Here is a 14769-nt window from a genome sequence, read left to right as displayed (position 1 = left end):
CTGTTACCTTCCCTGCTTAATCCTCCAGAGAGCCTCAGACATGTTTGCTTGGCAGAAATTCTCTTTGGATGGAGCTGGGACGGCAATAACACATCACAGCCCTGTGACAAGCCCATGCTGCCTGTGGATATAGAGGCACGGTTCAAGCCGTAAGTGTTTTAAATCTCCTTGGCAGCATTTCATCGTTTCTCAAGCCTGCTCACCCCCTGCTTGCTTTCCCCAGGAGCTCCAGCAAATCCAGTTTGTGGGGCAGAACCAAAGGCGCTGCGAGCAGCAAAACTGGCACAACCACAGCCCCTTGGAAGGGCTGGCGTTTTCCCTTTGCCAGCTGCAGCTTAGCTGAAACACAGCAGCACACCTTGGCCAGTAAGGGATTCAGGCTGCGGTGCTCCACGCGGTGTGGACGGGGAGCGGCGCCTCCCGCATGCCACAGGGAGCTCTGCAAGCCAGGCGGAAAGGAAAGAGTTACTGCTTCTGTTGCCAAATGTGTGCGGTGAGAGAAAGAGGGAAGGAAGATGGAGTGACCCCACGCAGTTGTTTACTACAGCTGACTGCGAGGAGGGCTGATTCTGTACGTAGCTCGTGCTCCCCTTCCACCTAAGCAGAGCAGTAGTGGCACTGAGGGCTAGACGAGAGCCACACACTGTGGAGAGAGGAAGAGAGCAGCTGAGAGGCAATAATAATCCAAAATACTTCTGGGAACACAGCGGGAACGACTGTCGGAAGATCAACATTTTAATCAACAAACTTTGTACACAAGAGGCTTCCCACGAGGGGGTAGATGCACTCCTGCTTTTACCACCAGCTCATACCGCCTGACCTTCCACGGCCCAGGACTGTCTTCTTTGAGCTCCCCTCAGCAAACAATTCCCAGGAGGGGGCCTTTCCGGGCAATATTCAACCCAGTCCCTGTTGTGTGAGCTAGCACTGAATGCAGCGTGGCTCTTCCACTCCCTCTCACATTCGCCGGGCTTTCCGTGGGCGGCAGCCGTTGTGTGGAACCGGGGTGTTGTCGGTGATGGAGATGATCTCCAGGCCTCCCATGGTCAAACCCTTGATGGCAGCCTGCGGGGTGAGACAGCAGACGATACACTGTTAGCAACATGCTGCAGAGCAAAAGGGGATAAAAAAGCTAAAGGAAAAATAGCTTGGGTCCCTGCCCAAAAAATCAGCTTCTTCCAATAGTTCTACTTTGTAATTATCCTATGGATAAGTAATTAGTATCAGAATATACAGTTTAAAACTATCTGCTTCCATTCTTTCATCAGATTTCCCATCAATTTTGCTACTTTAGTTGGAAGAAGATACCAATACAGCTTTTGTTCTGTCTCCAGAAGGAAATTATTCTAAAATTCTTATTATTCTCAGTTTTCTTTACTAGGCATATGAGTGATGAATCCTTTATATCACCTTTTGAAAATAAATCCCACAAATTAATAGGTATTCTCATAAGACTAGCCCGAATTAAAAAAAAATAAAAATAAAAGGATGATGTCTGGGAAAGAAAAACTATATGAAAAGAAACTGACACCTACTTTGCGTCCTGGTCCCAGTCCTTTCACCATGACTCGTACGTGCAATACGCCTTTCCCACGTGCTTTCTGAGGGGAGAAGAATTGGTTAGTATTCTCTTTGATGTATCTACTGCTGCTCTGGCTCCCCTGGAGCCTTTCATTTGCTTTTGACCCACTATCACAGTATTCTGTAACTAAAAATAAAAAGTAGATAGTAATGGATACAGAAGAGAACGATGGTGGTTATTGCACAAAGCCAGACAGTAGAAGAAAAGGAAGCCTGGATACAACTGTGGCAGTTTCAAGAAAACTTGTGTTAAGCTGTCAACTACGTATACAGAGAAAGTGTCAAGATCAAACGATCTGTGACCCAAAGTCAGGACAGAAAATGACATAACCATGGATACCTGGCTAACAAAGAGTAACTCAAAGCTGTTTTCTCCTTCTCTAATGCAGTGACTTCTATCCTGCGATCAGTGGATTCCTTCTAGAGGGTAAATGAGAAAAGTGGGCAGGCTTTATACCTGCTGTGCTGGAGTCCACGCTTTCAGTGCAAAAATTTTAGGGACTTGCAAATTGAAAATGAAAAACACCTGCTGTAAAGCAGAGCAGTGCTGCCACCAAGTGGAGCTCTCCTGAATCTCTCGGTTTCCACACTGAAGTGCAATTAATCTCCTACAAACTTTAACAGGGATGGGAATACATCTGGCCAACCACAGCTATTGAGCTATTACGAGGCTCTGGTGATCAAAGATTAATAGTGAAAGTGTTCTTATATTCCTCTGAATCAACCATAACAAGCTGTTGGCCAGCAGCAGCACAGAACACCTCTGACACGAAAGGTTCCATCTAATTGAGGATGAGGATTTTCAGTTTAACCTTGCCTCGTGTTGCTGTAACTAGGGCCATAACATTGCCAGCTTCATCTTTTTCTGCTAACTGGACGCCCACGTGTTTTTTTTTTTTTTTTAGGAATTACTACAGTAAACTGTATGCATCTGGCAACTACGTGCCCAGAGACATTGCTTTTTCTGACTAGAACTGCTGGTAGCAGCTCAGCTCTCCTGTGGCAGAGAGCAAATATAAAACATTCAGCCAGTAATTACAGCCACTTCTCAATCCCCTGCAGTGCAAATTAAACTGCTGCTGTTTCAGGGGCTTTTATTTCCAAAATGGCTGAGGTACGTTCACTTCAAATAAAAGAGCTAGGAAACTGGAGCAAGGAAAGGAGAGGCTACAAGCTACGTTTCTCAGTCACAGCGTGCACAGCTAAGATCACCCTCTGGGCATTTCTCACCGCTGTTTCAAACACATTTTGTCAGTGTGAAGATGCTCACTGTGTCAGATGAAGCTAGGGAAACTGTCAGCAAACAGCGTGCTGCTCGAGTGCTAAGGAGCAGAGGTCTGGAGTGCTGCTCATGAGCAAGGGATAAGCAATGTGAACAAGAAGCCCTACTTTCCCCCGAAAATAGCTGAAGTTACTGTACTTGTCCTCCACTCCCCTGTCCCCGGGTAGCAGCAGGATGCAGTCAGGGACCCCCTCTGGGAGGGTGACAATACTCAGCGCAGACTCACTGTTGCTGCTGCTATGCCGGCTGTCTGTGCCGCGATGGCAGTTCCCTTCTTGGCGTTCTGGAAGCCTTCAGTGCCGCAGGACGTACGGGCAAACGGCCTGTTGTCAAAGCCAACCACTTGGATGTGGGTGCTACGGAAAGAGAGGGGCAAAAGAAAGGAATAAGCTAGCAGATGATTTAACTCTCCAGTTTCTCCTCGTTCTGCAAAGCTTCTCAAAATGCATGGCTCACCACAGAGCTCATTTCCCCTCTCAAAGCCATCTGAACTCAACCTTCGTTTTCAAAGTATCTCAGTTATGCTCGCCAGCTGCAGAGACCTGCCAGCAGTGAAGTTCAAGGTCATGCCTGGAAAACTGGAGATGGTAAAACCTGTCTGGGTGACCTGCTCCGCTAGCTATCCCTTGGGTACAGCTAACCCTGTCAGACCCACCTCTTACCGTGAGCATTTTACTTCTTCTACGTATTAAAAAAAAAAAAGTACAAAATACTTCTCGAACTCAACAGACGTTTAAGAGGCGGCACAATGTCACACTAGGGTTCACTAATGAAACACAATCATCTCTCATGGATAATACAATGACTTTTTCAACAGCTGCACAGTGCTAGAACTGAGGGCAGGAAGTACCCTGCCATTAAACCATCAGCATCTAATTATTCCTATCAGAACGCAGCCAAGAAGTAATAATAATCCTATTAATGTTAAAGACATTATGAGGACAGTTATAGGTTTGCAGTCAGTAGTATTGTCCCCCCAGCCATGAACTTCCCTGACATTTTTCATTTAAATTGACCGGCCCAGGCACGTTATAAGCTTTTATTTCGCAGGGGAAGCCGCTTTGCTCACTTGTTGTACGTGGCCTTGACGTGCGCTATCGGGATCTCCTCGTAGGTCTTCCCATCCCACCTCATGGAGCTCCTCTGCAGGAGCAGAGAGCTGGGGAGATAAAATCAGATTGTCAGACACTCGCTCTTTGCATCCGGCCAGGTTTTACGCTGTATCTTCAAACAATTTGGGCAGAAAGCCGGGCCGGGGGCTGCCCCTGCCCCAGGACTCACCTCAGGTCTCCGACGCTCTGCCCCTCCGCCTCCTGCGCGGGCTCCTTCGCGGCCACCTCCTGCTGCCTCCACACGCCGCCATGCAAACGGCGGGCACTGAGGGAGAAAAAAATAAAGCAAAACGTGAAAAAGGGAAATAAAACAAAACAAAACAACCCATCCCGGCCGCCCCTCACCCGCGGGCCGCCCCGAGCAGCCGTTGCCAGGCGACGGCGAGCGCCGCGCTCATGGCGGCCCGCGCGGCTGCCCTAAGATGGCGGCCGCCGCCTTGGCGCGAGGCAGGGCGGGAGGAAAGATGGCGGCGGGCGGGCGCGGGGCACTGTGGGGAAGGGGTGGGGAGATGATGGCGGCGGCCGGCGGGGCTGTAGCGGGATGGGGGCGCTGGGTGAGTTCTGCTTCTGGAGCTGTAACGCCCCGGCCGTGGAGGCTGTTCGGGGCGCTGTGCTTGCTGAGGTTGCCCCGCATCACGCAGCCGCTTCGGAGGGAGGAGGAGGAGATGGCGGCGCTCATGGAGCAGGTAAAGCTGGGGGGGAGAAGGAGGGGAGTCCCCCGGTGCTGCTCGGTGTGAGGGGTTTTGCCCCCAAACCCGGCCCCCTGGTGCTGGTGGGAGCTCCGAGCGGTCACACCTCGTGCTGTCCCTCTAGATAGAGCTGGAGAGGAGCCGCTACTCCGACCACGAGGTCCGCAAGCTGGAGGAAGAGGAGCGGCTGCGGAGGAGGAAGGAGAGCTCGTACGACGACGATGAGGAGCCTGGAAAAACCGTCATCATGGCCCAGGACCTGGAGGACAAGTGGGAGCAGAAGCTGCTGCAGTTCAGCCCAGCCCCGAGGGTGACAGGTACCGGCTAAAATTGTGTCTCGGCAGGGGGGAGCAGCCTACATAAAACCACGCTCAGGTGTGTCTAACAGAGAAGACATTTGCCAACTTCTTGTTTCTCTAAAAACTTCATGCTTTGGCAGCATGGCTAGCACGTGTGTGAGGAATTAACTGGGTTATAAAGGAATCAGGGCTGCAGTGCTGTGAAGGTAGGCACATTCACACAGCCTTGTGAGACCAGAGTGGGGAAAACTTGTGTTGTTCCCAGGAAGCTTCCAAGAAAAACCTTGAAAAGTTTGGTTCCTGTACTTGTCTGTCATTCTTACTGGGTCTCCAGCTTGACAGAAATTAAGCTGCTCACTGCAAATTCCCTTTGAAAACAGAACAGGTAAGAGTACGTTTTAGCAGTGCCTTAGAGTATCTGTGCTCAGGTAGAGTACATCTTAGCACTACACTTTTGCATTTTAGCACTTCTGAATCCTGCTTGGGTTCCCAAAGTGACTGCGAATATTTCTGTATAGATTTTTGCCTTGTTCCATGTACCTGTATTCTCTCTGCATGGTTTCTAAAAGGGTGTAAGTTGCAGAGAGAATCATGCTGTTCAGACCAGTGTGGCTGGGAGACTTTGTTTCCAATGTATTTTTTTTTATTTTTTTATTTTATTTTTGGGCAGATGCTGATAAAAAAAATGATCGGAAGTCTCTGAACAGGAAGCTGGACAGTAACCTGATGCTGCTGGTAAAGCAGAAGATTGGTAACCAGGAGCTGTGGCTGCTACCTCAAGTGGAATGGCAGCCTGGAGAGACTATGCGAAACACAGCTGAGCGAGCTATGGCTATGTTTTTGGGTATGTAGCTTGCTGTGTGCCTGCCTCTTGTTCCTCTTTGTCCCAGTCTTTTTTTTTTTTTTTCCCCCTTGTTCTACCTGAGGGATATTTGCCATCTGTAGTGAAATTGCCTCCCATCTGCTGGGAAGAGGTATTTCATAGCAGTGGAACTGTGCTCGAGTAATGGGGTTTCTGGCAAGATCCTGGGTGATCTGTGCCTTAACTGCACTCAGCTGTGCTGCAGTGTGAGGGGCTGCCAGCCAGCAGGCTGGGAGCTGGGCTCTCTGGCTGCCAGCCGCTGTGGTGCCAGGCCTGGCCCTTGCAGTCTGATGTTTGAGCAGCACCAGATGCCCCCTGGATGGTCTAAGCTTGCTCCAGGTGTGCAGCTTCCCCTTCCCTTTTGTCATCCTGTAGCAGCTTCTGTGGCAGATGGATGATAGCAAACACGTGTGTCCTTCCTTTTCTGCGTGAGTTGGCAGAGCTTGATGTTCTCTCTACCTCTCAGAGTGCTTGATGAACTTGGGACAAGTCACTTTTTCATGAGAAAAGACTTTAAATGGGCAGTATTTCTGCCAAGAAGAGGGAACAGTCAGTCTGAACCAGATATAAGGACCATCCTATGCTGTCTGTCTGTTATTACAGGAGTATGTAATTACTGTTGCTCTGTGTTCTTACATGTTGTTTTCTTTCTCCAGGAGATCACATTCAAGCCAAAATCCTGGGGAATGCACCGCATGGGATTTACAAGTATAAATTCCCCAGGGCCATCAGGACTGAGGATAACGTGGGAGCCAAAGTATTCTTCTACAAAGCCTTCCTCCAGAGCAGCGATTTGTCACAGGCAGAGCTGAAGAAAGATTATCTGTGGGTCACAAAGGATGAGCTGGGAGCTTACCTGAAGCCGGAATACCTGAAAAAAGTCAATCGATTCCTTCTGGACTTATAAATGATAAGCTGTGCTCCAGAACATGGGGAAGACATGGGATGTGACTCTGAGGAGGAGAAGAGCTGTTGCTTTGCGTGGCCTGTGTATATAGGATGTTAAATAGGGCTCTGGAGGATAAATTGCCTTTGCGTTACTTCCCACTTCTCTTCACCAGGCCTGTTCTAAATAAATATTAAAACTTATACTCTGAAGTGAAGCACTCCTCAGGGAGTTCTTCTGGAAGTGCATGTTGTGATCTGTTCCTCTCCCAGGTGTGCAACTCCCAGGGGCTTTGGTACCTAGGAGGCTCGCTCTCCTCACCAGACCCCTGTCACAGTCTAGAGCTCAAATGGCTTCTTCTAAACAATTGCTAATGCTTGTCTCTGACACCTGCTCTTCAGTAAGAGCAGCTCTGGGGGGTGATCTTTGTGTCCAGGTGGGAATAGCTGCCCTTAAGTGTAAGGGGAGCCAGCTAGATATAATGGGAGTCCTGGCAAGGGAGTGATTTTCTTTGGCGCCATCCCAGCCCCCTGAGGCTGTAGTTTTCTGGAGGATTGTTATGACGCCCAGGGGAGGATATGCACACTGCAGCATGCAGCAGAGCAGCAATCAGTTGCTTACCCAAGGATTAGCTTTTGCAGGCCTGGAGCAGCTTCACCAGCGTTTCCAGCAATGCCTTCATCTGTCTGGACGTGGTGGCCAAGCTCCCTCTGTGATCCCCTGGAACCCCTTTAGCTTCTCCAGAGGTAATCAGCTCATTGGCACAGCTGGGCAGGAGGGCAGCAGTCCTTAACCTGTCCCCTGCGGGTGGAAGTTCCTCCAGCCAGGAACAAGCCTGGTACTGCAGAGAGGGGAGCTCATCATGGATCACGAGCTGCAGGTGAGGGCTCACAAGGCTGGGCAGTTTCTGGGGAGTTTGCAGCTGGGTTGTTCATATCTTAGTCATGTTTAATCAGCATTGAAGCTGCCTCTGGTCTTTGAGTCCACAATACACAGTGACCATGAAGGGGACAGATGCAGTGGGAACTAGTGGTAGCTCCTCAGATGAATGCTGCTTTCCCACATACACTGAATCAGTCCTTTGGGGCCTGAAGCAGCAGTAACAGTGAAGGTGAGTAACACTCAAGCAGCAGCTCTTTGGGGCTGAAATGCTAATTTTCACTTGCAAGGGGAGTGCTGCTCTAATGTTCCTGCTTCCTGAGAGCAGCCTTCAAGGTGGCTTTGAGTTCTGTCCCAGTGTCCAAGGCCAGCCCTGCTGCTAACCCAGCCCAGCCAGGTCTACCTCAGGTAGCCCAACGTGCTGCAAGTTCTTTGCTAGAAGAGCTATCCTGTGCTTATATGGTGCTGGCGTGCCTCTCTGGGTCTGTTTTTATTTCTTGGGGTGCTTTTTCTGGTTGTAAATGTTGCTGTTTGGTAGTCAGATCGTGGGCTTGGAGCTGGTTGGACTTTGCACGGAATCAGCCTTCAGTGGCAGGGAGAGAGAGGAGGAGGAAATAGGTGTCGTTAATCATCTGGAGAGGGTTCGGCCTCCAGAGGTGGAACTGAGATTGCTATATATATTATATCAGTCCTTTGGGAGCTGCAGGCCTCAAATTAAAGCTGTCCTTAATCACTCCACAAGTCATTGGGGCATGGGGAGGGGTAGCACAGCAGCCTTCCATTTTCTAATGCTGGGCAGATGGAAGCTGCAGGCTTGCCATAAACTATAAACAAAACAAAACTTGGGTTCACCCTTACAGGCCTGGCAAAGGAGGCTGCCTGCAGCAGAGAGCATTTGCAAAGAGGAAATAAATGCGAAGCAAAATGTGTGCCTGCAAGCTGCAGGCTGCTGTCTGTGCTCAGCCCTGTGCAAGGGGAGACTCGTCTTCTCCGAGACTGAAAGCACCTGTGCAGGGGAGAGGTGAGTCTTTCCCCTCAGGCTGTGCCCCTCGTAGCCTGGGGCTTTGGTGCAGATGGCCAAGGACTGGGCTTTTTTCTGTCCCCTGATTTTAGGCTGTTGCTGGTGCAGTAGCACCCAGCTTCTGGGCAGAGCTTTGTGGGCAGGGGCTCAGGGCATGCCCCTTGCCGAGGTCTCTGTGCCATTTCCCGTGCTAAAAGCAGGTTTTGTGCTGCTCGAGTGAGGCTTTCAAAGCATATGAGCTGGTGTTTAATCAGTGCTTTTTTGCTCTCAAAACAAGGAGCACAAAAGAGAGATAAAACTGTATGGAAAGCTTGGTGATGTTGAAACTCAGACAGTTCTTCTCTGGCTTGCCGGAGCACCAAGTCTGCGGGCACTGTGTGTGCTGAGAGGTGCAGCACCCTCCAGCAACGGAGAGGCCAGAATCTTCAGCCTCTTTTATGTTTTATCTTTTTCCTCAGGCTCAGGCCTTTGTTCGTACAGGCTTCAGGTGCATAACAAACTGGGCCTTCTCTGGAAGCTGACATTGTTGTTTTCTCAGCACCTAAACCAGAAATCTCTGCTCCCAACCTGCATGGGAACTGCTTTTTTTTTCCTTCTAGTGTTTGTTCTATTTAAGGACCCTCAGCCAGGTGCTGCGAACAATCCCAGATCCTCTCACTTGGGTGTCTGCTCGCTTTTTGTTCTGTGTGACCTGCTCCCCTTCCCCGTGGCCTCTGTGAGTAGAGCATCTTGCAGGCTGCACCGCCTGGGGAAGGAGCTGGAGGGTGCCGACAGTCAGCCTGCAGAGACTTTCTGCTGCTCCAAGCCATGCTCAGCACAGAACACTTCCCTTCGTGAAGGTGGTGCACGAAAGCCAGCTCGTTCCCCCCTCAACGAGCAAGGATGCATGCCATTTAGATGCCTTTTCCCTCACGCAGTGCCGCCCAGCAGCCGTTGCTAAAAGCCTCCTGAAGCAGAAACAAACGTAAGGATCAATGGCAGCCAAAAACCCCTGCATCTGAGTTGTTGCTTCAGCCACCATGTTAGAAGAGAGAGATTAAAGCTGTGTGTGACAAATGGGATGCTAGCGCTCCCCTCCAGCCATGGAGAGATAACAAGTCCTAATAAAACCACTTCTCAGATTCGCAGGTACAGGTTTCTGCTGTTTCCCCTACAAAATGCCTTCCTTAGCTGATACCCTGCCCTGTCTGGGGTTTGGTGGTCTATACGCAGAGCTCTGTGTGCCTGTGTAGTGCTGTGGTAACACCGAACTGCTCACAACCCCACGCTGCCCATGTAACAGGCAGCTGGTAGCATTTGTTCCTCCTCCTGGCTGGCTCCAGGCGACCAAAAACTTAGATATTTGGAAGATAAATGCATGTGGAACCAGGAGGGGCTGAGGGCCGTGGTCTGCACTGCTTCAGGGAAGCTGTCCCAGTGCAGAGCTCCGTCCAGCTGGGATGAGGGTGGGTGGGTAGGAGTTGGGCTGTACCTGTGGGCTCACCCCTGTCCTGTCCCTGAGGATGAGGGGTCTTGTGGCTGGCTCCCCAGCAGCATCGGTCACCTGCTTTTGTTCTGTCCAAGCTCCATTTTTGAGTTGAAAGGGATCTGTCTCTGTGGGGGGAGTTTTTTTGGCAGTCCCTGGGGTTTCTGTGAGCACCGTGTGCTTACAGAAGCAGCACGGACCGTTCTGCTCAGGGCAGCCCAGGTGCCCTGCAGAAAACGCTGTGGGAAATCAGGTCGAGGCAGGTCACCAGCGACAGGAGCGGATCAGCTCTCACCCTTCTGTTTCGAGGATGCCTTTTCCCTCCCGTGTCTGGAAGGACGCCGAGGGGGGCAGGCAGAGGTAAGGACGGGCGTAAAAGAAGGAGAGCTGCTGGGAAACTGGGGCTCAGGGAAAACAGCCCCAGAAGCTTTGCTGTTAATACCCAATCCTCAGCACCAAGCCCTCCAAAAGCAGAGCCGGGAATTGGTGAGGTCAGCACAAAACGCTGACAGCAGGGAGCTCCTTCAGGTTGTTCTAGATAAAGCTTTGCTGTCAAGGCTGCTTTTCCCCAACAGATCGCGGGGGTTATAAAATCCTTTGGCAGGACTTCATAGGCAGGGCTTGGAGACCCAAGGGCATTTCTCAGTTGAAATATGACGGGGTGTTCAGCAACATTAAAACGAGGCTTCTTCAAAAGCCAGGTGAGGCAATAACGCCTTTACACGGGGCGTGCAAGGCTTTGGGGCTCAGCAGAGCCTGCTCCAGAAGCAAGAAGGGTGCTAGCAGGAGCTGGCCACTCACACAGCTACAGCAAACGCCCCATCTCATAATTAAATGAGGCAAAAATTAAGGAAAATTGTCCCAGGTAACAGTTTGCAACTGAAGGCTGATTCCTGCTGGCTGGGCTGCTGCCTGCCCGTGCTGCCCATCCCCTTCCTGCTCGCCCTCATTTATCACAGCAGTTACACACATCACCCTTCTCCTTGCAGGTTTTCCCCTCCCAGATGTTCTTTCTACACCTTCAACCTGTGGGGGAAAGTGAATTATTGGGGAAAGGGACCAGGTGTAATCCAGGTTTAATGGGCGCACAGAAAAAGCATGCTGGGCTAGGAGGGAGGCTCGGCCTGCTCTGCAGGCAAAGAGAAATTTATCTATGTGTGTGTGTGTATCTGGCTTTGTGATCTGTGAGCTCTTAATAATGGGTTTGGTGACCTGCCGGCAGCGTGCTCCCTCTGCAGAGCTTTCCCCAGTCCCCGGTTAATGTAACGGGTCACAAATCCCATTTGCTTTTGAATTCCGAGTAATCCTCTCGCTAATGTCCCCTAGCGCTTTGGGAAGCATTGGAGGTGCTCGGAGCCCCGTGTTCACCAGTGAACCTCCTTCTGTGTGCCCGTGAGGCCCTGTCCTGCCCTGCCTGGCTCTTCCAGGTGAGCTGTGCAGCCCCCTCAGTGTTGGACACCCCCGTGTGCCCCTGCCCAGCAGCAGTTGCCTCCCGAGCCGTGGTTTGTCCTTTGTACGTGGTGTCACCTCCCCGTGCTCCGGGCTGTTTGCCTCTCTTTTCCCTGAGGGTTTCCGTCAGGATCTGGGTGGATTCCCAAGCCCTCACCATGACATAAAGTGAGGAGCACGGTGGGTACAGGGCCCGAAACCCAGATGTCCCTGCCACCAATTTAAGAGCTTTAATCCACCGAGGATGCAGTCGGGTGTTGCTGCCTGTGAAACAGCTCGGTGCTGGGCACTAGATGGCAGGCAGCGACTGGGAAATCCCATCCGTGGAGCTTTCCTTCCCTTCCCCCTTAAAATCTTCTATTCCAGCTCCTGTTCTCCAGAGTGGGAGCCTGAAGGCTGCTGTGGGGACTGCCACTTCCTAACCACCATGCCCAGGCCTGGTGGCTTGTGCCTTGAAGGGTCCCGGGGACCAGCAGGGGGTTGTGTTTGCTCCACAGAGGCTTGACAAGTAACCAGGGGCTCAAAGGAGCCTCGAGAGCAGGGAAAAGAGGCAGGGAGCAGGCAGGCTGGGTTTGGTGATGGAGGATGCTTAGGGCTGTAAGGGGGTTGGGGGTATGGGGGTGATGGACCTGTATGGGGTAGAGAGAGGGACAAAAAGTGGTGGTGGGTGTTGGGTGCGGACAGGCAGAAGTCAGCAGCTCCTCTGGCCACTTCCCATGGCTTGGTTGTGCAGGGGTTGCTTTAGAGAGGGCGTTGGACAAGGCTTCACCTAGCTGAGCTTTCGGGGCTTTATCCCCATGGGTGGGGATAGAAGTGGAGTTGCCAAGAAGAGAGGGTGCAGCTGTGCCCCTACCCAAAGTGCTGCAGCATGTGCTCTGAGGGAGCAGGACTGGCCAATTCCCTCCCCTTATCCTCCCTCATCTGCTTTGGGTCTGAGCTGGAGGTGTCCCTGTGCCCTGCTGGGTGCTGCCCCCAGCCCTACAAAGCCCCCGTGGTGCTGGGTACCTGCGTGTCCCCTCCAGGCACGGTGCCACAGCCCCCGTGCTGGGTGTTGTAGGTCCCTGTAAGCACCTTCCAACAAAAAGGGGATTAGCTATAGCTTGTTAGAGGCCTCGCAGGGAGGCAGAATAAGGCTCTTTGCTCTGAAATGTTCTCTTCCCCGGGATTACAAGATAATGCATATGAAACGACATTAGCTCAGCCAGGTTTATGGATTATTTGAAAATCAAATTCTTTTAATCTCATCCACCATCTGGCAGCGCCGTGGCAGCCAGCTCGCTGCCGCTTCCACCCTGGCTGTGTCACAGCGAGGGGACACCAGCGGCCCTGGCCACCTCTGAGCATCCTGGCGCCGGGGCCAGCCCTTGTCCTGATCCCTTTCTGATGGCGTGGAGGTGACAAGTCCCAGGAGCCACCTCCAAGGATGCTGATGTTCCTCTGTGCCGTGGGTCCATGGGGAGAGGGGACGAGGTCGGTGACGCCCCTGCCTTCACCCACGGGGCAGCCAGCCCCTGCTGCCAGTTTTTGGAGGTGAAGGCAGCCAGGCTGCAGCGCGGCTCAGCTCTCGTGTTTTAGTCGTGAGCTGCTTTGCCCTCTTTGCTGAGCCTCAGCAGGACCCATCCATCTTCTCCCGTCTCCTCCGGAACGCTTCTGCACCTACTACCAAGGAGCTTGCTAATCTCAGTCCCCATTTAACACGAATAAAAAGCCTTCTGGGACAGTAGGTCACGGTTATGCAATTTAGCTCGAGTCGAGAAAGGGCCTTTATAGCTATGAATATATGAATACTTAAAGCACACATATATATAACGTCGGTTAACAGCGGGACACGGAAGCATAACATATACATAGCGCCGGGCTGACGCTTTGCTCCTTGGCTCCCTCCAGCAGGCTGGGGCTGCTCTGCCTGCCAGCTCCAGCTCCTCGGGGCTGGGATCATGATTTCGTGGTGCTGTCGGCTCAGAGAGTGGCTGTGGAGGGCATGGGGAGCATGCTGCAGCCACCCCAAGGTGGGCATGGGGTGTGAGAGGGGAGGATGTGAGCCCTGTGCCCGCAGGTAAGGGCTGGCAGCAGCGGTTTGCTGCCGGGGTTTGTGCGCCCTGAGGAGAGCTGCCTTCAATAAAAAGGGAAAAGCAAACAGTAATAAGAAAAAAAAACAGGGTTTTGAAGAAAAGAAAACATCTTTTCTGTAGGTAACTAATTACACAATCAAAGCATTGTCTGTGTCATTAGGATTCCTTGTTTTTTCAGTGTATTGTGGTTTTAATTAAACAAAGCCTTAGATTGTTTCTTTTTTTTATCCTCCTTTGTAACAAAATCTTTTTTTTTTTTTTTTATTAGTGCCAAAGAATAAATTAATTGTGTAATTAGTGACTATTACTTTGTCATTCCTAGGAGGATTATTTCCTGCGTGCGTGTGTGTAGTGGCTGGGGAGTGGTGATGAGAAGATGTTTGGCACCAAGACTCCCTGGAAGCCAACGAGAGGAGCGTGGAAAGACTCTGCCAGGCTGGCTGGAGGAACCCCCCAAGCCCCGATGGCATCCCCTTGCTTATCTGCACTCCTGTGAGTAATGGTGTTTTGGGTTGGTGCAGAAATCCCTCCAGAAGGCATCCTCGGGCTCTCCAGAGAGGGAGCAGTGGCTTGTTCCAGGTGTCCCTGCTGGTGACGTTCAGCCTGCACCACTACATCTGTCACTGTATGGGACAGGGGCTGGCACGGCTCCCCTGTCCCCAACACCTGTAGGGCACCCAGCAGGTTCCAGACAGGAAAAAAAGGAATTTAGCGTGCAGCGAGTGACGGGGCCTTAACAGATCTGCACTTATGATCTGGGGAAAAAAGAATGGGAATTAGAGGCTTACGAGGGATTAACAAGCGTGAGTGCCCCTTTCTGAGTGTACAGCTCCCTTTTAAATCCCTTGTGCCACTATCCCAATGGAGATTGACACCACTGCAGCAGTGATATCAGCGTGTTGCTGCTGATTAGGAGACCCAGCAGCCCTGAGGGGCTCTCCCGGTGGCCTCCTGCCCTGTTTGCAGCTCGGGGTTCAGCTGTGAAACCACCCTGATTTCAGGCAGCACCGACCCCCGGTGGGACAGACACCCTGGGAGCACTGCCCCCCTCCTGGAGGGTTTCCATCACCTCCTGAAGTGCTCGAATTGAGGCTTGAAGTGTTCCAGCTGCCCTCTCCTGGGGAGTTGAAAGCAGCAGAAGGGAAAGGGATTCTGGAGGATCCTCAGGGGGC

General features: G+C 51.7%; 2 protein-coding genes across 2 annotated transcripts; one reads left to right on the top strand and one right to left on the bottom strand.

Moving 5' to 3' along the window:
* Positions 1-714: 714 nt before the first annotated feature.
* Positions 715-4516, bottom strand: MRPS11 (mitochondrial ribosomal protein S11). The gene is made up of 6 exons (XM_068695414.1): positions 4321-4516; positions 4145-4240; positions 3933-4022; positions 3090-3219; positions 1536-1601; positions 715-1065 (listed from the first exon to the last, which is right to left on the bottom strand). The coding sequence occupies exons 1-6, from the start codon at positions 4371-4373 to the stop codon at positions 958-960; spliced, it is 543 nt and encodes a 180-aa protein (XP_068551515.1). The 5' UTR covers positions 4374-4516; the 3' UTR covers positions 715-957.
* On the top strand, positions 4485-6923 carry MRPL46 (mitochondrial ribosomal protein L46). The gene is made up of 4 exons (XM_068695413.1): positions 4485-4661; positions 4789-4981; positions 5634-5807; positions 6482-6923. Exons 1-4 carry the CDS (start codon positions 4485-4487, stop codon positions 6730-6732), a joined length of 795 nt encoding a protein of 264 aa, XP_068551514.1. The 3' UTR covers positions 6733-6923.
* The last annotated feature ends 7846 nt before the right edge of the window (positions 6924-14769 follow it).

Source organism: Anas acuta, chromosome 12 (genome assembly GCF_963932015.1).
Source record: "Anas acuta chromosome 12, bAnaAcu1.1, whole genome shotgun sequence".
NCBI classification, from domain to species: domain Eukaryota; kingdom Metazoa; phylum Chordata; class Aves; order Anseriformes; family Anatidae; genus Anas; species Anas acuta.
This window is presented reverse-complemented; position numbering and strand designations above follow the sequence as displayed.

Bases quoted from the DNA above. Each gene is read 5' to 3' on its own strand.
- MRPL46 (XM_068695413.1), top strand. From the start codon at position 4,485: ATGATGGCGGCGGCCGGCGGGGCTGTAGCGGGATGGGGGCGCTGGGTG. The intron at 4,662-4,788 runs GTAAAGCTGGGG...CTGTCCCTCTAG, and splicing joins TGGCGGCGCTCATGGAGCAG to ATAGAGCTGGAGAGGAGCCG. The intron at 5,808-6,481 runs GTATGTAGCTTG...TTCTTTCTCCAG, and splicing joins AGCTATGGCTATGTTTTTGG to GAGATCACATTCAAGCCAAA.
- MRPS11 (XM_068695414.1), bottom strand. From the start codon at position 4,373: ATGAGCGCGGCGCTCGCCGTCGCCTGGCAACGGCTGCTCGGGGCGGCC. The intron at 1,602-3,089 runs GTGAGTCTGCGC...TTCTCCCCTCAG, and splicing joins CCGGCATAGCAGCAGCAACA to AAAGCACGTGGGAAAGGCGT. The intron at 1,066-1,535 runs GTAGGTGTCAGT...CTCACCCCGCAG, and splicing joins GACTGGGACCAGGACGCAAA to GCTGCCATCAAGGGTTTGAC.